General features: G+C 35.1%; 3 protein-coding genes across 3 annotated transcripts in view; 2 read left to right on the forward strand and 1 right to left on the reverse strand.

Moving 5' to 3' along the window:
- Nucleotides 1-15,204, forward strand: part of LOC123683141 — an 82,710-nt gene extending 67,506 nt beyond the window's left edge. The window contains exons 14-20 of the mRNA XM_045622039.1: nucleotides 8,917-9,075; nucleotides 10,097-10,231; nucleotides 10,759-10,988; nucleotides 11,145-11,324; nucleotides 12,008-12,395; nucleotides 13,573-13,708; nucleotides 14,961-15,204. Of these exons, the coding sequence (XP_045477995.1) occupies nucleotides 8,917-9,075; nucleotides 10,097-10,231; nucleotides 10,759-10,988; nucleotides 11,145-11,324; nucleotides 12,008-12,395; nucleotides 13,573-13,708; nucleotides 14,961-15,012 (1,280 nt within the window). The 3' untranslated portion in view covers nucleotides 15,013-15,204. The remainder of the gene's footprint in view (nucleotides 1-8,916; nucleotides 9,076-10,096; nucleotides 10,232-10,758; nucleotides 10,989-11,144; nucleotides 11,325-12,007; nucleotides 12,396-13,572; nucleotides 13,709-14,960) is intronic.
- On the reverse strand, nucleotides 15,093-18,510 carry LOC123681692. The gene is made up of 3 exons (XM_045619934.1): nucleotides 18,208-18,510; nucleotides 16,107-16,325; nucleotides 15,093-15,520 (listed from the first exon to the last, which is right to left on the reverse strand). The coding sequence occupies exons 1-3, from the start codon at nucleotides 18,266-18,268 to the stop codon at nucleotides 15,282-15,284; spliced, it is 519 nt and encodes a 172-aa protein (XP_045475890.1). The 5' UTR covers nucleotides 18,269-18,510; the 3' UTR covers nucleotides 15,093-15,281.
- A 2,516-nt stretch (nucleotides 18,511-21,026) lies between these two features.
- Nucleotides 21,027-23,799, forward strand: LOC123681693. Its single transcript, XM_045619935.1, has 3 exons — nucleotides 21,027-21,159; nucleotides 22,430-22,543; nucleotides 23,423-23,799. Exons 1-3 carry the CDS (start codon nucleotides 21,099-21,101, stop codon nucleotides 23,653-23,655), a joined length of 408 nt encoding a protein of 135 aa, XP_045475891.1. The 5' UTR covers nucleotides 21,027-21,098; the 3' UTR covers nucleotides 23,656-23,799.
- The last annotated feature ends 218 nt before the right edge of the window (nucleotides 23,800-24,017 follow it).

Genomic DNA, 24,017 nt, shown 5'->3' on the forward strand with positions numbered 1-24,017 from the left:
TTCGGCCCTCATCAGTACGGTAAAAAAGTGTTAGATGAGCAACACTTGAAGAAAAACAACAAACAAACGGAGTCCACAACAGAAGCCAGCCGTCCCTTTGTGGTTTCCGCAGGAAGACTCAATGGGTTTTCAGGTAGCAGGTAGCTATAGCTTCCCACGTGGTGATATTGATTGTTGCCCGAAAACCCATTGGGTCTTACTGCGGAAACCACAAATGGACGGCTGGCTTCTGTTGTAGACTGCGTTTGTTTGTTGTTTTTCTTCAAGTGTTGCTCATCTAACACTTTTTCAACGTACTGATGTGGGCCGAAAGCCCGAAACACGTGTCTACAGTTAGCGCTTCTCCTGAGGGTATGTCCAATATTGTTTTTCCTTGCTTACAAATCTAATCAGTTGTGCCAACTAGGCTAGAATATCAATTTCGATTTATTTTACTCATTTATTCCAAATGTTACCACTAATTTTCCCATCTAAAACCTAGCTATCGAAACCTAATCATTTCGGTATTCGTTTTCATTAAAACAGAACATACTGCATAAAATTGGATGGCGATAATGAAATTGCTGAAGTCAACATTGCCATACAGTCGATAAGCATGGTTTCCATGTGGTCGACTAATATCCACACCACATAATTTCGAATTTGAATTTATGGAAAATCCGTTGCTGGTATATTACGAATCTGTGCAAATAAAATTTAATTGGATGGCTAGATTAAAATTTGAGTTGTGGAGATTTCATATCAGTTTTGTTTGAATATCCATGTTCCTTCCTTTGAAAATAGGTAGCCCACTGACCTCAGTATATTTGTTGTTTTCATTAAGTTGAACGTTCTAAATGGATTTTAAAGTATTTATCGTTGTTTTTCGAATAGCTATCTACATTTTTCGAAACACCTGTAAGAATGCACATATCGTCAAAAGTCTTAGCACCCCTAGGTTTCTCAAGATATAAACAATCTATGTTCTGGACATGAGATGAATATTTTCCTCTATTTCAACTGCAATATATTCGATGGAAAATGTTTGTTACTCTTTGGTTTTTTGCAAGATGAGACAAAATAGGAAAAATCAGAATATAAATCTAAATTTATCGATTATTTATTTTTGATCAAATATAGTTATTCCATAACTGAATCCAAATTCAATCATCCCTATTGCCACCTCATCTTTCAAGCAACTGCCCAATACGTCTAGGCATCCCGCCAATCAGGTCATCAATGAAATTTTCAGGCATATCGTTCCATTTTCCCTGAAGGGCTTAACTCAATTCCTGAAAAGTTGAAGGTGGGTTTTTGCGATTGGATGTTGCTCTCCCTTGTATTCCCATACGTGGTTGATTGGATGGATTCATGTTTGGTGAATTCACTGGCCACTTCATTCTCTGGATATCGTTCTCTTGAAAAATGTTTTGACTCCTTCTTGTGCGGTGTGGTGGGGCGTTATCATTCTGATAAATAAAATTATCCTCAAATTCATTGCTCAGAGGAACAATGAATGGTTCATGATGTTATCTATGTAGATGGCACCAGTCATTGTTCATTCTACGATAATGAAAGGAGTACGGCGACCGAACATTATACCCCCCAGCTTATTATTGACCCGTCTTGAAAGAGAACAACTTCCCGGGCAAAATTGAGTCGTTCTAGTCTGCCTGGACCTCTCCAAACCCTTTCTCGTCTACTATCAATTTGTAAACCGAATCGTGACTTGTCCGAAAAAAGTACGTTGCTCCAATGTGTTGAAAGCCAGTCTTGGTGGTGTCGGCCCATTGCCGACGATATGACCAGGTGATAGCCAAGGTCTTCTTCTCCTTAATTTTGAGGAACGCAACCGTCTCCTTATGGTACTGGTTGATACTACCCATCTCTAGGACCTCAAAAAATGACTTCGAAGGGGTTACAGATACCATTCGTTTCCTTCGAGTGAAATCTGCGATATAATGGTTTTCCCATGCAAATGTTATTTGGGTCGACCTGGCACCGGTCTCCGGGCAACGCAGCTGGTTTCCAGGAAAAGGAAAACTATGCGCCTTACTGAAGTTCGTGGAATATTCAAACGTTGCGCAATCTGGTGGTTCGACAAAGCTTCTTGATGTAGGGCTACTATTCTTGCCCGGTCAAACTGAGAAATTGGATGTCCTGGCATTTTCCATATTTTCAATATTACAACTCTCGTTATTCGCTGTAAGAAATATTTTTTCTTGGTTTATTGTTTTCATTTGAGTGATGAGATAGTGAAGATCTCACACAAAAATTGTCATATTATAATCAACAAGTTGAGAGTTGAAAGGGAGGTGAGACTTTTGAGGATGATTCTATTTATTAGCATATGATACACTTAATAATTATGAAAAAGTGATAGCAGGTCTTCTTGAAATCATAATAAAGAGTTTTTCATGAAATTTCTCCAAAACAGCATCAAAATCATCAATATTAATATCATCGGATTATTTCTAACTTTCATAGAACAATGTTTCTCTCATAAAAAAATAATAATGGAAAAAATGTATATTTGTTCCGATTGCACTATTTCATAAAGTCAATAAAGACTCAAGTTGAATTAGAAAAGACTCATAATATTACAATATCTATGAAATATGCAGCAAACGTGGTACGGTTCATAGTACAAGGAAAGAGGGCAGAGTTATTTGTCTTGTTAAATTTATATTCGCCCTGGATTGTTTATATAGAAACAGTTTGTTTTCTTAATTACATACATTAAGTGTACATAATTTTGAGCCACATATAAATTATTGTGCTCCAAGCCTATTTTTAGGCTTATGATATTAAGTTCTTTCGGTCTACTAGGCGGTGTTGTCGATTCGTGAACAAGAAATATCACAACTCAAAGGACCATAGAACCATAGAAAATTCATGCAGAACATCAAAAAAAATTCCCCTAACGTCCGTTACATCTGATTCGACTGGGTTAACATTCAGATAATATCTATATGTCAATTAATCACATGGAGTGTCCATCTTCAAGCGCGTAATAGATACATGAATGAACGAGCGCTCGAAAGATCCTAACACCATGTCTTTGCTGTTGTTGAATTTTTTTTGCTGAAGTTCCTTTCACTAGAAAATCCATTCGAATGAAGTCATCGACGAAAAACACCTATCGGAAGCATCGACAAAGGCCAATTCTTTTTGATGCATTCTTCCTTCCCGTAAATGTTTACGTTCATGTAAACAAATAATTAAGATGGAGGCAACCAGAGGCATGAATCGCAATGCCTGCGTCCCCCTTCCCTCGTCCATAATGAAAGCTTGGAATTCCGAAAGTAGCTATTTTTAGTGGAGTCAAGAATGTGAATCAGAAATAGCTATGCAGTACAAAAATGAAACGGTGACCGTAGGTTAAATAGTTGTGAGTTGTCTACCAGGAATGCTTGTTCTGATTTATCAATGGCGCTAGGTGAGTACCTGGACTTTTGGAAAAATTTACACAATTTTTTTTTCATCTCGTTTTTCCGGATTTGGTATTTTTTTTTGGAGAAAGTTGCGAATTTCCCGGACTTGTTTTTTTTGTTTTCTTGTTGTATTGTCGATTCAAGTTCGCACGATGTTATTAAAGCCACATTAAGTTATCGAATTCCTTTCGTAATTTCATAAATTTCTGAGAAGCTGTCAGTAAAATTCGAATTATTTCTTCTCAGTCCAATTTCTTAAAGTTCACTTTCGGAATATGTATGATCCCCATTTAATATTATCTAGGGTTCAATAATTTGCGTCGTAATTTTCAATAGATTAAATTTTAATACATCTTAAAGATGAAAAATAGGAAACTGAAGAAAACACAATACATAATTGGGATTCAAATTAGTTCAACTGTGCTATTATTCACTCATTACCGAATACATTGATGATCTCATTTGAGATGAACAATCGAAAATGAATATGTGAAAATTATGGAAAGCTTTCGGTTGTACAAAAACCCCGTACTGATCGGCGTTGATGTTTTGAATTTGACAATAATTATATTTTGATTTACTGAGAAGAGAAGAAAATAAGTGCAGTACTTTTCTCTCAAAATTAAAATATCGCAATTTCTTAAAAGAGGTTGTTCATCAAAGATGAGACAACAGCTTAGTGTTCGTAAACATTCTCATCACGATTTACCTACTCCATAGGGTGTTTTATTCTGACTTTCATTTTTTCTTTCACACCTGTATACCATAACTGAAGACAGCATTTGAATAGTTATGATTCCGAGAAATCAAGAATGTCATTTGCTTATTTGCTGCTGAAGAGCATCCCTGAGCTCTTAAGTAACAAGAGTCATAGCAAATATCAAGATTTTTGTTGAGGGTGTTCACCTTTCTCATTATGTTCTTCAGTTCTTCAGTGCAGATACATTTTGATCTGAAAATAGCTTGATCCATCCTTTGAATTTTTGGGAGAAACCTTCTCTCGGCATTCTAGAATGGACACTCTAATTTTTTTCACAAAAAAATTTGTAGTTTCTGTTTTATAACTTATAACTTAGAAAATTGAAAATTTTTTTTATCGTATTTCAATTTCAATTTTTTGAAGTTGAATACAATCTATTCGGAGTTTCAAAAAAAATTAAATTTCCATTTGAAAATTCAGAATATCAATAATTGCAAATATTGCCAAATACATAAGAACCAATTATAAACAGTTAGCTGAAAAAAAGTGCAGTAAAAAAATTGATAATTCCATGATAATGAAAACAATTGAATTCAAATAATTGAGATGCGATTGAAAAACCTCTCAATTTTCTAATTGATATGAAACAAAAACTATACATTCTTCTGTGAAAAAAAACAGTGAGTTTATTCAGAACTGCAATACAAAAGTTCCTTTCAAATATTGAAAAATAAATCGATCAAGCGTATTCCGCATAGAATCAAAATAAATCTGCACTGAAGAACCTAGTGGGAAAGATTGTGCAGTACACCCCCTAACTTAAAAAAATCATGGAATTTGGTATGACTCCTGTTACTTAGCTACTTAGGGACGTCCTTTATGAAGCTGAATAAATAAGCTTCTCCCAAAAACATCAACAAATTCTGTGCACCACTAATGAAAAAATCTCGCTATTATTGACAAATAAATCACACGTCTCTTCAATATGTAACATCAAAATCTGCGAATTCAGAAGCATATTTGAATAAGATGTAAATATGATCTAACACAAAATAAGAGGATGAAAACATCATATTTGAATAGAGGGTGTTTCCAAATTAGCCGTGAACCTTAAAGGAGGTGTAAGTAACACTCATTTGTTGTCGATTGAGTCATATTTATTGATAACAGAAAATTAAGTTTTCGAGATATTTGGGTTTTGGTGTTTTTCTAAAAATTTCTCACTTTACTTCATTTTTCGACAATTTTTTCTATGTTGACCAAGTTTGATTGAAATTTTAGATTATTTTCATCAGAAAAGGAAATGATATGTATGAAAAAAGCAAAACAATGCTGTATCAAATGTTGAATCAGAATTAGTTTATTTTAAAAGTTGGTATATGAAGAAAAAAATGATAAATTTATAATATAACTTTGCTTGAAACTTTCGTCCCACAATTTATGTAGGACAAAATTATTTTAAAAACTTGCCAAATCCCTTCTTCCCTTCGTAAAATAGTTTTCCTTAGAACGCAGGCACTACTTTTGTTTCAGCAGATTTTGATTTGAAACGGGAAAGAAGCAAAGAAAAGGAAGTAATGAATTAAATATTTTTTTATTGCAAACTGAAAATTTCAAAGGAAAATTTCAGTAGGAAATGTATTCATAAATTATGTTTGAAATGATCTCCACCATTCCTTTTCCTTATAGAAGCACGTTCTAACGGTATTAGATCCTGACTTTCCGCTGGCCACGAAAATAATCCAAAATTATGATCAAATTTGAAAGAATGAAGTAACGTGAGGAATCTTCTAAAAATCACAAGAACTCAAATATCTCATAAACTGTTGATTTTTAATTATCACTGAGTATGGCTCAAACGACAGCAAATAATTCATACTAACACCTTCTGTAAGGTTCATGTCAAATTGGAAACACCCTGTTTAGATTGAATACTTTTTCTGGAAACCATCATCGTACTTTTAATCATAAACTGCAATACTAAACAAGTGACTAAAAGCTTCCAAAGTGGCGTACGTCCTCTTTTCCAATTTTTCTTATTTCCGCACCGACTTGAATTCCAACTCCGCGAAGAAAACGGACGATATTTACCAAGGCATCAACTTCAACCGCCATCAGAAATAATCTAGCGGCAGACGCCCTAATTGCATTTCCTCAATAAAGTTTCATGCTTATTTATCCCAGATTCCATTACTGGTTCTTATCCCAGTCGTCGGTGTCTTTGATCCTGGGGAAAAATAAAACAAACATTGCGCCTCGTTTCCATTCAAGAAAACCCGCTGCCAATTCGATCCAGCTGGCGGCGTTTTATGTCGGAGGCAAAAAAGTGTTTCCAAACAGAATTTCAAATATTTCTGCATCGGTTTACAGACGCGTCACGATTATGTTTGTGAGAAATGATCTTCGTGTGGTTTATTTGTTCAAGTGGCGAACTATTTCACAGAGGGCGTGGGTGAAACAGATGCATCTCTGTGGAATGTGAAAGCGTGATCTTTGATGTGCATTGGTGGGATCTGAAGCTTGGACAACTATGCTCTGTTTGTTTATTGTAGGGTTTAAAAAGTGGTCATTTTTTCAAAAGAAGCGACAATGAAGACTGTTGAATGTTAGGCTCAATTGTTTTTCAATTATTTCTCTTCCTGCAATGAAATCCATTATATCGAAAAATTGAAACTGATCTTCTAAGCATTCAATATAATAAAGGTTTTCCGATAAGATTCAGTCTTGCGAACTCTGACTGCAAACATTTTTTTTTCGTGGCATCGACTACCATGGTCATAAGCCTGAAATATCTCATATTTCATATCGCCTTTCATTTGAAACAAGTTACTGTAAAATGTTCACAATTTTTGCAGTATTATTATTATTCACTGAATCAGGGTCGTTGCGACTCTGTTAGCCTTCCGGGAACTGCTACCGATTTGATCTTTTGTTCTTAATCCTACCTATTCATACAAACCTAGGGAGGCCGTCGATACTGTTAACAAAACCGACGACATCCTTAGGAGCCTTGGCTATTACTTCGTGAGTATCCAGAACTGACTTTTCCATGTGAGTGGTTCTTAGACGAGTCAGCCCTGGACATTTCCACACTATGTGTTCAGCTGTTTCTACTTCCATTCTACAGAGCCTGCAGATCTCATCTGCTGACTTTCCCATGCGGTACAAAAGTTATTTGCACCGACAGTGTCTTGTCAGCAGTCCCACCATTGCCCGAAGCTCAGCTCATGGTACCTTCAGAAGCTTGTTATAGGTCGGTGAAAGCACCACAAATTTCGTTGGCTGAGCAAGACCCGGAGTGTTTCTTCAGAGGGTTTTTCTATTGTCCCACTCCTATTGTTGGACCGCTGTCTCATATTGGTCTTTTTCATGCCATCAGGTGTTTGACCTGATTTTTGTAGTGAATTTCAACAATTTTAATGCATTTTTGAGAGATGTATCGTTCCATTTCAAGTAATGCCTTAATTTTCACTTGTCAAAAGGCTAAAGTTAATAGCTTCAAATGTGGCAGTTGCCCAGATAGCTGGCTATCCAAAATAAAACCTCTTATTGGAAAACTCTATGAATAAGGTTACGAAGCATCGCTGAAGGTCAATATTCATCTACGTATAATCATTTCAATCTCCACCAACACTTATCTAAAGATGTCATGTTATGATAAACCAATTGATGAAGAAATATGATATCGTTTCCCCTTTATCTCCTGGAGATGAATTCTCGACTAGTTGAGACAGAAATAGTCAAAAATCTATCTCCCCCCCTATTCCCCCATGTGAGAAAATGTGGACCGTCTACTGCAATAAAAAAATAACTTCTATCTGGTGACTGATGGAATACATGAGGACACTAAATCAATGGCATTGAAACCTCATGGGTAAACGTTCAGATATAATACCGACATTATTGGCTTTCGACATACTACTTACAGAAGTCATTAGTGTCATCGATGTGTTGTGAATATCCCTCATTTGATAAGAGGGATATCAATGTGAATACATTGATGGATCAAAATCAGAAGTGAGCATTATCAGAAGAGCATATGGAATATGGATCTAAATTGTGGCTATCCATGCCCCTTCGATCTGTTATTTTCATTCTATATTTGCTCAGGAGGAACCTCCAAAAAAAAGACTTGAGTAATCCCATTTGGCTGAAGGCAACAAACTGCTCTGCTATGTATGTCTGGAAATAGGAGTATTGAAAGCTATTATTAATCCCTTGAAATTTCAAAAAGAACATAGAGATTAACACCAGCTGGAGTTATGGAGAGAATAGCTCTGATGAGGGGCACAATAGACCATTAGGTCGCAGTGAAACGAAACCTCCTTAATTAAATCTTATCTAACACCAGCTGGACCTGAATGCTTTTATGCGTTTCGAAAAAAGAAGACAGTTCAGAGGTCTCTCTATAAAAATTCTCTCAGATATGGACAAGCCAGAATATTCAAATTTTATTCGTCCTACACATAAAAGAAGCTCATAACGAAATATTGTATCAAAATATGTGAAGTATACCTTTAACATAGATTGAGTACTACAACTGTTCATAAAATTCAAGCATTCTATAGGTTTTTTAATGTGTGAGAATGAAAAATCCTTATTACATGCATTGCATTATTGACATTCCGTGAATAAGCAATAATATTCAACACAATTCATATTGTTTCTGTAGACTGCATCGATCTAAAAAGGAGCGCCTTTCAACAAATCAATTGTGCAATCACAACTATCAACTCGGAACACCGTAACCGAATCAAATTTGCCTACAGTGTTTTCAGATTTAATTGCGGCAAACATAAAAAGCATGTTTTATTCATGATTATAAATTGGGATCGAATTTTTTCAATCTTTCATCTAGTTCACCTTGGTTTGCGAAGGATATGGTTGAAATTTTCACTAGTAACGTAGTAGGTACAAATAGTGTTAGTTCCGATGTGAAGAACACGATCATGTTTTTTTCAGGTAACTCATTCAATATTATTGGATAATAATTGAATTTTTGATGGTTGATGGGTTGATTTGGGATCCGTGACTTTATCTGTTTGATTCTCACGAAAGTTAAGAAGTTTTACTCAGTTTGTGATAACAGTAGGTATCATAACAGACTATTGAAAACTATAACTCTTCAATGACTATGTCAAATACATATTTCAATTGATTTTCAGGCCTTGAAATGAAAAATAATCAGGTCACAAGTTCTCTCCGAGAAATTTTTCTTCATTTGAATAATTACTAATCCATACACAAAACTGAGAAATTTCCTCCCAGATTATTCTAATTCATCTGCGAAATTAAAATTTTAGTTAGTAGTTTAATGTTAGTAGGGACCCCTGGCTACATTATTCCAGGGATCTCAGCGTGGCTAGGCTGTCTGTAGTGAGGCTTCTTTTGAGGCACTCTTGGGCACAAGTATAGACAGCTAGTGTGTCAGTTTCCAAGATAGAGGGCTCACTTCCAGGGACCTAAAGATCCTTGTTTTAGTCCCATATAACCCAATACCTGTGCCTCTTTTTTCGTGATCCATCGGTATACCATATAGAGGACTTTTTGTCCAAGCGATTTACGAAGTTCATTGTACTGAGACGGTCTTTGATGACCGTGCCTAATAACCACTTATATGGGAAAGTAAGTCCTGGATACACCCTAGGTAACAGCCAAGGCTCCTAAGGATGTTATCGGTTGCGGAAACTGTAGTACCAAAGGCCTTCTTGGATTTGTAAAGATGGATAGGGTTAAGAATGGAAGATCTATGTACTTGCAGTTCCTGTATGGCTTACCGAGCCGCAAAGACCCCGATTAAAAATAATAATACTAATGATAACTCAATGTTGAGGTCTTAAAAATTTGAATTCGAAAAAAAAAAGTGCTTTTATTGATAAGACCAGGGAGTTATTGAGTGACATGTGGATTTTCTTCTTTATTTTATATTCTTTATATTTTTTTTTCTTTTAATTTATTCTTTTTAATATTTTGGTTTCTTTAGAGAATGGTTTCGCCACAGATTCCGAAGATGAACACAATCATCTTCGGCACAAATTGGAAGAGATTCTGAAACTCATGTTAGTGATATGGTGTAAGGAAAATCAGGCCTTGAATGTGATCACAGCAGAGAGAAACGGTAATGAAAATTCGAAAGTTGAGCAACGTTGAATGTACTAACAGCAGTTGCGAGCCTATTTACACGTCAGTTGGCATTTTTCCTAACATTAATTTCGCTTGCTTGAAATATATCATGAATCTCTGACTAATACCTGTCTAGTTTTCTTGCAGCCTATTTTTGCCACTTCTCGTGACATTGAATTGAATGGTTGATTGAATGGAACGTTTTGTTTATTTTATTTTTAACGTTACTGAGCAGATGCCGCATTTTTTATGTAATGTGGTCGGAATACGTAGAGAGAATTCTAGGTGTTCGAATTATGAATTATTAATCGAAAATGGTTAATTATAATTGAATGGATTTGATTGTAATTGAAAATTAGACAAGCCAATGGACATTTTCCAACTGCTCCTGGGTGGAGAATTCAAAACAGCATCCATATTTTGTCTATCAGATCTATTGTTTGAGATATGCCACATTTAGTTTTTTTTATTCTCAACTTTTGTTGTGATTGGTATTTATAATATTTTCAATGTTTGTTTCAGAAAGCGATAAAACAGTTGTAGTACAAAGACAGTCCGGAGAATTTGGATTCAGGATACACGGATCAAAACCAGTTGTGGTTTCAGCCATAGAACCTGGTACACCAGCGGAAACGTCAGGATTAGAAGTAGGAGACATAGTTTTAGCAGTAAATGGAGTCAGTGTCATAGATAAGAGCCATTCCGAAGTTGTCAAAATCGCACATGCTGGTAGTGATACTTTGACCTTAGAGGTAAGTGTTTTGTAGGATGAGAAAATCAGAGGCAACTATTTTTCAATAAAATGAATATGAAATACCTAGAATCTTAAAATATTCTGATAGGTTTGGGTATACAAAGACACAGTTAACTTCGTCGATAGGCTAAATATAAAAATTTTATTCTTCCAGGTTGCTAGAACATGTTACGCTGTCAACACAGCACAAGATGTACATTCCACTCCTGCCCTCTACAGTGGCTATCTCTGGAAATTAAGCGGGTACGCTAGTGGGATCCCCTCCAATAAATGGATTCGGCGATGGTTCGTCCTCAGGCAGAATAATTGCCTCTATTACTATAAGACTGATTCTGTGAGTATCTATACCAGCAAAAAACAAACGCTAAAAAGAGTGCAAATTCCTCAAATATAATCTGTCTATAAGTAAACCCTCTTTGGGATATCGCGTTTTTGTGGAGATTATTGAAAAACTGATGGACGACAGACAAGAACTTTATTGTGGTACAGCACTTGGAAATATCCTTGAACACTCCACTAACTAAACTGGTCATCACCTTATAACTTACTCCACTGAACTCTCCTATTCCCAGTTTTATACCTGGGTTTGGAACATAAAATCATATTGTACACCGTGAATTTCTTCTTCCTTTTCTTATTCTCTAAGTTGTATGGCAATGGTATCATGGTGCCTGTGCACTAATAAGGGGAGGGAAAAAATATTCTCTATTGTATCTTTCTGAGAACCCTATGAATGAGAAAGTTGTACGCACACGAAAGACCATTGTTACTCTAATGTATGTATTTTTATATTAAGTATTGTGACGACAAATTCAGCTAGACACAGCCAATATGTCTAATGGCTTTTTGTCGCCACAACTCAACTCAAAGCACTCAACTGCTTGACCAAACTCCGCTTCGCATCTTACGGGCAACAGCAGTTTCATGCGGGAAAGTACCACTTGTGAATGAAATAATTATTTTCTGATTTAATAACCAATATCTGGAAATTTGTTGATGATTTTCTTGTTACTTTAGGATAAACAGCCTGTTGGAGCCATGATGCTCTACGACCACGAGGTTAGGAAACTAGAGGACAACGAGGGAGGTCTATCCAAACCAAACAGATTCAGCATACAGAGGCCGGACTCAGTACCCCTACAACTGTCAGCCGACAACAGAGAGGCTCAAACCAGGTGGATGGAAGTGATTGCCAAAGCCATAGCAGATAGTCAAATTGTTGACGAGTTTCTGGAAGAGACTAAGAGGAACTTGGTGTTGGCTCCCTGTTCGATTACAAACCCAGACTGTTTTGGATACTTGGTGAAGCTGGGGAACCAGTGGAAGAGTTGGAGTCGAAGGTATTGCGTGCTGAAGGATGCTTGTCTATATTTCTATTCTGATGCCAGCTCGAAAAACGCTTTCGGTGAGTTATCAGTTTCATGTTGAATTAAATTTTGACAGTCGGAGTGTTACAATCAGAAGGATTACATAGGCGTACAACTTTACTTCCGCCGTTTTTTCCGAAATTTGAGGCTTTATTGCGGCCGTTTGTCTCTCAATATTCGGCTCGAACGCATTAATTGCGTTCGATAACGACCGCCTGTGATTGTTTCAGTCGGTTTTAACAAATCTAATACACTGCTTCGAGCTAGTCCAACCAAATACTGAGCATCACTTTGAAACCGTGAATATTCGGTTTGGCCGTCGATATGGAAGCATGGCCGAGATACCCCATGATTTTATGCGCTTGGGATTATCGTAATGAACCCATTTTTCGTCTCCAATCACAATGCGATGTAGAAATATCTTCCGTATTTGCCTTGCAAGCAGCTGTTCACAAGCAAACGAACACCGTTCAAAATCTCTGTTCAACTGTACGGCACTCAATTTCCTTGTTTCTGAAATATTCACATGACTTTCAGGCGTTTTGAAATGGCTTGTAGCGTCACTTCCAATAATCCTGTCAATTCTTGTTGCGTTTGACACGAGTATTGATCAAGTAATGCCTTCAATTCTGCATCTTCGAAAACCTCTTCCACCGCCCTACTGGTCTTCGAATTCAAATTCACCGTTCTTGAAGTGTTGAAACCACTCTCGGTAGGTTCTTTCACTAATAAGGGCCTCACTATGGGTATTTGAGTGCATTCGATGAGCCTCAGCCGCAGATTTCTTCATATTAAATCAGAAAATTAATACTTCCTGCAAATGACGAGAATTTGGCTCGTAAGCTGACATGTTTAATCAAGAATAACAAGCATGATGCAGACATAAATCGACTAATATTTCGATGGCGTTATGTTTACAAATACCTAAGCTTATTGCATGACATTTATGGTCTATTTATTTCGACTACCACTTACCGCTACAGCCATCTACTGCAAAATGGCGGAAGCAAAGTTGTACACCTAATAGTTTTTTTTTCGAAACAAAAAGAAATATAACTGTTGTTACCTTAGCATGCTTCAAAATATAGTAACTCTTTAGAAACAAATCATTTTGGAGAATTCTGAAGCATTCTGGTTTCAACACCTTTATCAACACTGAGTATATTTTGTCAAATCTCTTGTTAATATAGGTTGACTGTAATTTTCTTCTTCCAGGTGTGGCATATTTGCATGGATATAGAGTACAGCAGTCTTTACCTGGAAGCAAAAAGCACGCGTTCGAAATTATACCCCCAGACCCAGAAAGAAAGCACTACTATTTCCATTCAGAATCTGATGCTGATAGAAGAAGGTAAATAGCCTTTGACTATTTTATGATCGAATACCAATCAAGTACACACAGAGTTTGGTCGTACCCTTCACTTGCTCAACTGCATCAATCAGACATAGAATATTCATAAAAAATGTTTCTTGGTCGGGAGAAAAATAATAAAATCTATTCAGCACCCGGTTAGTACACAAATAAAAAATCGACACAACAATAATATAATCATTCACATTCCTCTCAAGTGGCCATTCAATCTTCCGCAGAATGCACCCAAAGATGGTGCCGTCCTAATTTCCTCTGGGAGATCATTATACAAACGAACACCCTCATAGAACAAGGACTTCTGTAAAGAAGTTTTTCTCACTGTGCAGATATTGAAGTTTTTTGCTGACCGAATACAGGTGTATCCCAAGTAAATGAGTCTTCAACGAAGAACGAGAGTTGTAATTTTCTTGAGAACTGGAAGAGTTGCCCGGAGACCGTTGCCTGGTCGACCCTGAGTAAAATCTGCAAGGGAAGACCATTATAATGCAAATTTACTCGAAGGAATTGAATGGTATCTTTAACAGCCCTTCGAAGTTATTTTTTGAGGATCTATTGGCGGCTAGTCTCTACCAGTACCATAAGGAGACAGGAGATGGTCGCATTCCTCAAATTTAAGGCAAGAATACCTTTAAGAGTATCTCGGCTATCACCTGGACATAGAGCTACCCTTTGGCAATGGGCAGAACACCACCAAGACGCCTGAAAATTTTATTATTGACTTAATTCGATGCCTAGGCTTATTTGCAGTTGGTTGGAAGAAGCGGTGGTAATATGGACTAATGAATTTGGATTCAGTTGTGTAAAACCTATAACTAATTAAAAATAATTCATCCATGAAATTCTTTCACATTTTTCTTATTTTGTCTCATCCTGAAAATTTTATTATTGACTTAATTCGATGCCTAGGCTTATTTGCAGTTGGTTGGAAGAAGCGGTGGTAATATGGACTAATGAATTTGGATTCAGTTGTGTAAAACCTATAACTAATTAAAAATAATTCATCGATGTAATTCTTCCACATTTTTTTAATTTTGTCTCATCCTGCATAAAGCGAAGAGTAACAATCAGAAGATTTTCTATCAAATATATTGTAGTTGAAATAGAGGAAAATATTCATCTCATTTACAGAACATAGATTGTTTATTTCGTGACAAACCTAGGGGGCCAAAACTTTTTAATTGTGTGTGTATCTGCAGACCTGCATTATTCTAATTATGTTAATTTGTTTCAGATGGATCGCTGCTCTAGAATATTCGATAGACAGATGGCTGAAAATAAACTAGGGACCTTTTTCGATATCCACGCAATATTTGATACAGAATATGTAATTTTTTTTATTCGACGATAAGGAAAACTAAATGAGATTATTTCGAGATCACCTCAATTTATTTATCAGAAACAATGATGTAAAACTTGTATGACATGTAATGAAAATGTGTATGCATGATTTTTTTAATAAAATGAAAAAAAATCGATTTATTTCTCTCTTAGCAGGACTATAAGCTACTTGAAGGTACTTCTGGATTTATTTACAATGAAAAAGCATTCGAAATCAGATCACATATGCGACAAAAATGCAACTCAGGAATGTGTATAACAAAACTGATGTGAAGCTCTCAGGACTAGAATTCTTGAAACCCTCCATTGTCCAGCTATTGCAGCTAGTTTCATTGCAAAGTTTGCAACTTTCAACTTGACCATACCCTTCGTCTTTAAATTCAGCTTTGAGAGCGTTGCATTGATCGCCTGTTGTTATATTGACAACACAGGTCCTGTACATTCCTGTCATGTCTGAAAATAAAAAAAAAAATATTTGATAGGTACTTGTAATGAACCATCAGCGGTATTATCTGAATTCCACACAATTTAGGCGTGTAAGTAGTATTCAAGTTTCTTAACAATCGTGAAATCTTGATCCTTTGCAATTTCCTCACTACAAGTTTTGCCAGAACAACACAAATGTATCAATCAATCTTTTTACGTACGCATCTCTTTTTCTTCTTCTTTATGAAACAATGAATATTTAAGTGCAAGAGGCCATAACAGACAGATCTTCGTCATTTTATGAAAGCTGAAAAGTGTTCTGTGCATGTCCACTATCCAGATAAAGAAGACCAGAGACTATAGGGTTTGGGTAGTGATAACTTGGGCTGGTAGTAAAGGTGTATTAATTAGAAGCTAAAATTCTTTGAAGTAGTTCCTGTGTAGGTGACTTACACAGAAAAACATTCAGCTTTCATAAAATGACATAGGTCTGGCCGTTGGGATATTAGAACGTTTTCCTACACAAAACTCCTTTGCAATAAAATTTGTCACAGCATTTTTTAGTAGCCCATTATTCATTTCTTTTCCATAAACGGGTTTATATTTAACTTACTTTTGTTATCTTTATTAGTTACTTTGAGAGCAGCACATTGATATGTTGGATATTCAGAGCTATTCAACCTTGATCTCTCTTCTTCTAAGACTCTGGCCATGGGATTATCATGTCCAGTTATACTCTGACAATTGATAACAGGTCTATTTCCTTCAATAGGATCATCGCAACCGTTGTCTGTTGGTTCACAGTAGTAACAATCTATTCCATAAGACACCCCTGAAATGAATGAAATGATTTTTTAGATATTCCTTTTTGATCAACTTTTGTACTTGAATTAGATTATATGTCGAAGCAATTCATTATGATAGTTTTTGTGAATATTAAATTTTCAATAACGAATTATAGATGAATCATGAATAACATATCCATTTCACAGAAGAGTAAGAGAAAAGATCAATAGACTATTGTGATTGCTATCTCTGTAAATCTCTCCAGACAAACTCTCCTTTTAGTTTACCGACGGTGATTCAAATATAAGTTGTTACAATTCCATTGTAATTCGCAAAACATTTCTGGATGATCTTAAACAAGGACCGAAATATAACGGGTGTTTTTTTTCGAGGTATATAACTTTAAGTGGGCATTACTGTTCAAGATGGCGACCGATTTAACAGCTGCCAAGTGATTTATTCTCAGTTTGGTTTGGCAATTCATCATGAATAGACTCACGCCTGAAAAACGGTTACAAATGGTGCAATTTTTTTTCGAAAATAATGGTTCCGTGCAGAATACGTATCGCGCACTACGTCCATTTTATTTTGTTTAGCGATGAAGCGTTCTTCTGGTTGAATGGCTACGTCAAAAAACAAAACTGCCGCATTTGGAGTGAAGCTAATCCTCAAGTGTATGTCGAAACACCGTCACATCCAGAAAAACTGACTGTTTGGTGCGCTTTATGGACTGGTGGAATCATTGGTCCGTACTTCTTCAAAAACGATGATGGACATAACGTTACAGTCAATGGTGATCGGTATAGAGCCATGATTACTAACTTTTTCATTTCTGAATTGAACAACCATGATGTCCAGGAGCTGTGGTTCCAACAAGATGGCGCAACATGTCACACAGCTCGTGTCACAATCGATTTATTGAAAGACACGTTTGGTTACCGCCTAATTTCACGTTTTGGACCTGTGAATTGGCCTCCAAGATCTTGTGATTTAACACCGCTAGACTACTTTCTGTGGGGCTATGTAAAGTCATTGGTCTATGCGGATAAGCCACAAACCCTTGACCATTTGGAAGACAACATTCGCCGTGTTATTGCCGATAAACGGCCACAAATGTTGGAAAAAGTCATCGAAAATTGGACGTCCAGATTGGACTACATCCGAGCCAGCCGTGGCGGTTATATACCAGAAATCATATTCAAAATGTAATGCCACAAGATTATCTTGCGGATAAATAAAATTCATGTCAATCGCATAATCCATCGTTGTTTTATTGCAATTAAAAGTTCTATAGCTCTGAAAAAACACCCTTTATAAACCAAAATAAAATGGAGGACATTCAGAGCAGTTTATATGTGTAAAGTACAAGTGAGTAAGAGAAATAGAATATCAATTCTACTAATCTACAACGAATTATCATAAACAATTATACTTATATATAATAATTAAAAGTTTAGATACCCATAATGCGTCTAAGTAATAGCATTAATAAATATATCGAGTTTTTTTAATTTTCTATTCTTCATTCTTGGGATATTGATTTAAGGTATCATTATGAAGAGGTAAGTAAGTATGCGTCGGTAAAATCACTTACTGATGTCTTTTGGCGTGGCAACTAGCAAACAACACCTACTGTCTTGTCCAAAGATAGCGTACCTACTAGATCAATAAAGTGAATAAAGCAAAAATAAATTCGAAGGACACTTAGTTGCAAAAATGTTATTATAAGAATGATATTATACAAATTTTTCGAAGGTTTGTTTTAAATATTTGTATGAGTCATGCATTAATTGAATGATGATCTTCCAGGATCATTTAATTAATAGTACCCGAAAAAAAGGTGAATTAGATACCTAGCAATAGATATATTAAAGGTTTCAACTCAAACTATCATTCTGAATTTTTTAATAGAACATAATTCGACTTACCAACAAAAGCACTGACCAAAACTGTAGTGATTAGGAATTCTTTAGCATTGATTGAGGTCATTTTAGAGGACTATTTTTGTTATATAATTAAACTGATTTACGATCACTCGATCACTGTAAATGATGGATGTGTGGATTGCTTGAGTTATGGAGATCGATAATTTCGGATATTCACGGGTAATATCATCGAAAGGTGGGTCAAAGATAAGATAAAATGATCATTTTCCCCTCTGAATCAGATCTTATCAGATAAAACCGATATTTTCTTAATACAAACGAAAGAAAGTTGAGTTCTGAAAGTGTCTGATAGATAAATTCGGATCAGTGTTGAGAGCTTTATTGCATAATACTGTTTGCATAAAGTACATAAATTTCCTTTCCAAGAAATCATTTATTGGCGCCATATTGAGCTCCTGCAATCCAAAGCAGTCGAAAATCTGAATATTTTGAAGTGAGGATATCTACAGTACACAGCTCAAATCGTATAACACTGTAACTATTTCCTTTCCAAGAAAATCATTTATTGGCGCCATATAAAGCTTCTGGAACTAAAAGCAGTCGAAAATCTGAATATTTTGAAGTAAGGATATCTACAGTACACAGCTCAAATCGTCTAAAACGCCAAGTGAAAAGTCCCCGCTCTACCATAGTAAAACACATTTCAGGCTAAATTCGATTTTATTATTCAACATAGTTGCCTCCGAATGCGATACAGCGATTATAGCGATCTTCCAACATTCCGATACCATTTTTGTAGTACGATTTGTCTTTTGCTCCGGAATGGCGCTAAATTTCTTTCCAGCGAACATTCTTTTTAGGTCTGAGAAGAGTAAAAGTCGCTGGAGGCCAGATCTGGCGAATACGGTGGATGCAGAAGCAATTCGAAGCCCAATTCATGCAATTTTGCCATTGTTTTAATTGATTTAGGATACAGCGCATTGTCTTGATGAAACAGCACCTTTCTTTCTTCAAATGGGTCCGTTTTTTAACGATTTCATCTCATAAACGATCCAATAACGCTATTTAATAATCGTTGTTGATGGTCTGGCACTTTTGGATGTAATCAATCAATATTATACCTTGCGCACCCAGAATACTGATGCCATAACCTTGCCAGCCTTCTGTTGTGTTTTTAATCGCTTTGGATTCGGTTCATCGTGTGCAGTCCAGTCAGCTCACTGTCAATTGGACTCCGGAGTCAAATTATGGAGCCATGTTTCATACATTGTCACATATCGACGCAAAAATTCAGATTTATTGTACTCAATGAGCTTCAAACACTGCTCAGAATCATTAACACGTTGTTGCTTTTGATCAGTTGTGAGCTCGCGCGGCACCCATTTTGCATACAGCTTTCTCATGTACCAATATTCGTGAATGATATGATGTACACGTTCAGATGATATCTCTACAATGTCTGCTATTTCAATCAACTTCACTTTATGGTTATTCAAAATTATTTTTTGAACCATTTTGGCTTTTTTCGTCGGTGACTGCCTCTTTTATGCGTCCACTGCGTTCGCCGTCTTCGGTGCTCATTTCACCTCTTTTAAAGTTAGCATACCAATCAATGATGGTTGATTTTCCTGGAAACTCTCCATCAAGCCTAGATTTTGCTTATTTTTGCCCTTCAAACAGCCATTTTTTATCAGCCCGCGAAATTTTTTTTCCATCTTTTTTCAAATAACAAAAGTAGCTACACTCACAACGCAATATCTCACAAAATAATGGTCGGACTGCTGTTAAATATTTTCAGTTGATCTTGAAATACGATCATGGTTTGGATTGATCTCATCACTGTATATATTTTTTTGAGATAGAGCATCAAACAATGAAGTATGTGTAGATAAAGTATTAGAAGATGAAATGTAAACGGAACATTATACATTTTAACGTATGAAACACAAGAGCACAGATAACAACCACAGCAAAAATTCTTTTTCCCCATAAAGGTATAGTGATGGGTTTGTTGTCTACACTTACTTGTCCCAACAGCTCAAATTTTGCCACCAGTTCCACTACTGCTGTCTAGAAGGTGCTTCACGACCATTCAAAAATGCTTTGGTTTTGCGAACTATAACTACAAAATTTTCACCATTCTTGCAATGGGTTTTTGAAACGTGTTCGTTCCATTTTCAGCAATAAAATAGTTTTTACTTGTCAAATGTCAAGAGATAACAGCTTCAAAATTGACAGCGGGCTATTCAAAATGAAACCTCCTGTTGAAAAACCCTGTACATATCCAATTTGGTGGCAGCTAAATATCTCTTGGACGTCCATAAAGCATCCAAAACCCAAACTATGGGATATCTTATGGATTTCTGGAATATCCGTTACATATATCCGTAAGGCAAACCTGCCCTATGCGAAATATGAGGCCTAAATTCTTTTTACTAGACCCTGCAGTACCATTTTATAGGTATGTATATCTCTTCACAATATTTTCCATCATTGCAGAATTCAAACGCCAAGAAGGTGATGTCACATAAAAGTTGACGTTATACACGCGGTCTAAACAATCACGTTTGTTAATAAATTAAGAAGGATAAGATTGCCTGTTGATAGTTAAGTTGTTGAATCAATAAATTCATATTTTTAATTACCATAATGAATAGTAGATACCTACACCTGCCACTTTTCTTATAAAAGGATTGGTGATTCCACTACAATCAAGTTGAAAGAATGCTGAACACGAATAACAAGAAAATGTTGATTCTTCACGCCAATTAAGTTATCTTTCAATGTACCAGACGAAAGATAAATTTCACTAAACCGTCTATGTTGAACGATTAAAAGAATCCAAACATACTACGGATTTTTGGCGATATGATTTAATCTACTTACTCTTTGGTTGAGCTGCAGAATTTTTCAAACCTCAGACAGAATCAATAATGTATCCAGCAAAGTTTGTTTTAAATTTTTCAATCGTGCTATCTTGTCTTTTTTTCACAAGTAAGTAATATCCAATCTAAGATAAATATGGATGATCTAATTAAGTGATAGAAGGTATTTGATCATATTCGCAAAGTAACTGATAAAATTTCTAGTTTATTTTCCATCCTTGAAAAGATTACAGAAATTTAAAGAACACGAACGTGTGATTTTATACTGAATTTGTTGAGGTCACATAATTATTCGATGATATGTAACATCATGTCAAGTTATTGTTACTGTATTGAACTTTTGTCATTACTGAGTACAATCATGTTTTCGAAAAAAAAAAATAAATGTAGAAAGAGATGAACGATATTACAAGATATTAAGGTTATCATAATTCATAATGTAGTGCCAAGTATGTACCTAATGAAATCGATTGAAAGTATCAAAGATGAATATTCTGAAAGTAAAATATGGTTACACCTGTAGAACGTATGGGTCAGTGTCATATTCTAGATTTTTACACAAAAGACTAATTTATCAATTAGATATTTCATTCTAAAAGTTCTAAGGATATTCTTCTTGAATTCTTGATTTTGATGAAACAATTCAATAATCACTGAATGTTGTTGAATTGGAGAAAATATGAAGTAAATTCTTTTCTATATCTTGTGAATATATTGAAATCTGAGCAAGTAAAGATTAAGCTATTCCGTATTTATATTTCTGAAGAAATACCCTTCTTTGGTTTTAGCGAAAGAAATTTTTTTTATTATTGACCTAAAAAAGAAAATTGAAATTTCCTTGAAAAGTCAAATTTCTACTGACTAACATTAATTGAAAATACTCGACGGGGTCCCGGAAATATAGACTCAACATATTTTCCACCCCTGTGATTAGTTTCAAAACATTGTTATGTATACTATATCCTGTATCTTCATGATATTTATATTATCCGAAAATAATTCATAAAAATTGATAGCGACCTATAATTTTATCTTTGAAAGTTTTTCTTGACTCAAATCAATTTCAATATAAGAATTATCTAGAAAAAATTGAATCGCAACTTCATTTAAATATTCTCCCAATAATGTTTTTGAGAATGTTATGACCATCAATTTTTGTTGTTCACAAAACAGCGTTCTATGTTCTTTCAAATAATGTTGAATATAAGAGCGCATCCGCCAAGTCGAATAACAATAGATATAAATACCACAAATTTTTGTGAAATGAGCCAAGAAAGAAGGAAGTATTAAAAAAAAATAATACGTACACTCATTGAAAAAATTTTATTATTTCGAGTTGGTAAATATATTATGATTAATATGAAGATTTTATATTTTAGGTGGAGGCACTAGTGTAAAATCCTGCTACTATTGCAATGGAAACTGTTCAGAATTCAGAATTGTCAACTGTACCAGACCAGAAAGTGGCTGTATTTCCTACATGGTTAGACAAAGTATGTTTTCAAAATCTTTCTAATATTTTTTATAAACTCAATATTTTAGGTGATAAAATATTATCAAAACATTTCGTTCTTAGTTCACAATACAGGGTGCTTCAAAATTCAGTATCAAGTGGCATTTTGAAAAATTTTTAAATGGTGATTGTAAAAATACACAGGAGTGCAATTTTTCAATGCTCAAAGCCGTTTTCGTCTCTGAATTTTTTTGTGATGTGTATTCTCAATTATGAAATGAATTTTTCTTTCCGCTCATGAACTTGTTTGACTCTTGTAATAATAATTATGTATCTGTGACTATCATCAAGAAGAAATATGAAAAAACTTTTTGTTATTCAATTAGCATTCAATTAATACAAATCTGAACGTCAGTTATTCCCCAGTTCATTGTCTCAATGCAAAATTTATTGCAAAAAAAAAATTCATTTCGTTTCTCAATAACTGTCTCATATGCGTAAAAATAACGTAAGAAAAACAAGTTTGCAAACAGAACAGAGAATTAAATTCATGTGTTAGAAAGAAATGAGGCACTACAAAATACTCTTGACGAAATTTCGCCTTGTTGATTCATAAAATCACTCGATATGCTCATTTATTTCAAATTCAATCATACATCTCGAAATCTGAAAGACATATTAAAAAAAATCAAAAATCTAGAAATTTCAATATTCGAAGCGCGAACTATGGGTTCATATTCAGAAAAAAACTCTTATTTTGACCTTAAGTGTGGGCCCCTGAAATTTCGAAACACCCTGTATTCATCCTGTTGTTCTTGTTAGGAATTATATAGAACATATAATTTCGTTTCTAGAGAAAATCTTGTTGACGTTTTGCAAGAAGTTGCAAAAGACATAACTTTTGTCTTTTTCCTTGTAGACCATAAAGTCGACACCTTCAAAAACTGTTATGCTTCCGCCACATGGAACTGTGATAGAGTGGGAAAATGGATCTCAAATAAATATCTTCAAATAAGTGTTATGGACTGTCAAGTGTGCCAGGAAGATGGATGCAATAAAAACACGTTCCAATCAATGAACACATCTCCAAGAGCGTCACTTTCCTGTGTCCTGGTTTATTTCATCTTTTTACTTTTGTTTCTGTTTATATGAATCTACTTAGTGGAATATCTCGATTTCAGAGATTGATTCTGAATTCTCTTTTAAACTGTTGTACTTCTTTCATGTTCCTCATTTCTTCATTAGGTACTTAATTAATTAATAAAAGTGATTTAATAAAACAGTTTTCAAGATAAAGGGCAGTTTCATATTATCAACAGTTTCATATTTTCAACTATTTCTATTTGGATAATCAAATATATAACATCGAAGAATTAATTGCTGAAGAATAACACATTATTCGATGCTTCAGAAAACAGATACCTTATCCTTAAATCAGTTTAGTTTTATTTCATTTTTAGTGCAACATCAATTCGCTCTAGATTAAAATGGATAACATTCATTTTGTCCTCGTT

This window comes from Harmonia axyridis, chromosome 6 (assembly GCF_914767665.1).
Source record: "Harmonia axyridis chromosome 6, icHarAxyr1.1, whole genome shotgun sequence".
Lineage (NCBI taxonomy): Eukaryota > Metazoa > Arthropoda > Insecta > Coleoptera > Coccinellidae > Harmonia > Harmonia axyridis.

Excerpts from the sequence above, each read along its gene's own strand:
- LOC123681693 (XM_045619935.1), top strand. The coding sequence starts at position 21,099 with ATGTATCCAGCAAAGTTTGTTTTAAATTTTTCAATCGTGCTATCTTGT. Across the intron at positions 21,160-22,429 it reads ATCTTGTCTTTTTTTCACAA|GTGGAGGCACTAGTGTAAAA; the intron begins GTAAGTAATATC and ends TTTATATTTTAG. Across the intron at positions 22,544-23,422 it reads TTCCTACATGGTTAGACAAA|ACCATAAAGTCGACACCTTC; the intron begins GTATGTTTTCAA and ends TTTTCCTTGTAG.
- LOC123681692 (XM_045619934.1), bottom strand. The coding sequence starts at position 18,268 with ATGACCTCAATCAATGCTAAAGAATTCCTAATCACTACAGTTTTGGTC. Across the intron at positions 16,326-18,207 it reads TTTGGTCAGTGCTTTTGTTG|GGGTGTCTTATGGAATAGAT; the intron begins GTAAGTCGAATT and ends CATTCATTTCAG. Across the intron at positions 15,521-16,106 it reads AACTAATAAAGATAACAAAA|ACATGACAGGAATGTACAGG; the intron begins GTAAGTTAAATA and ends TTTTATTTTCAG.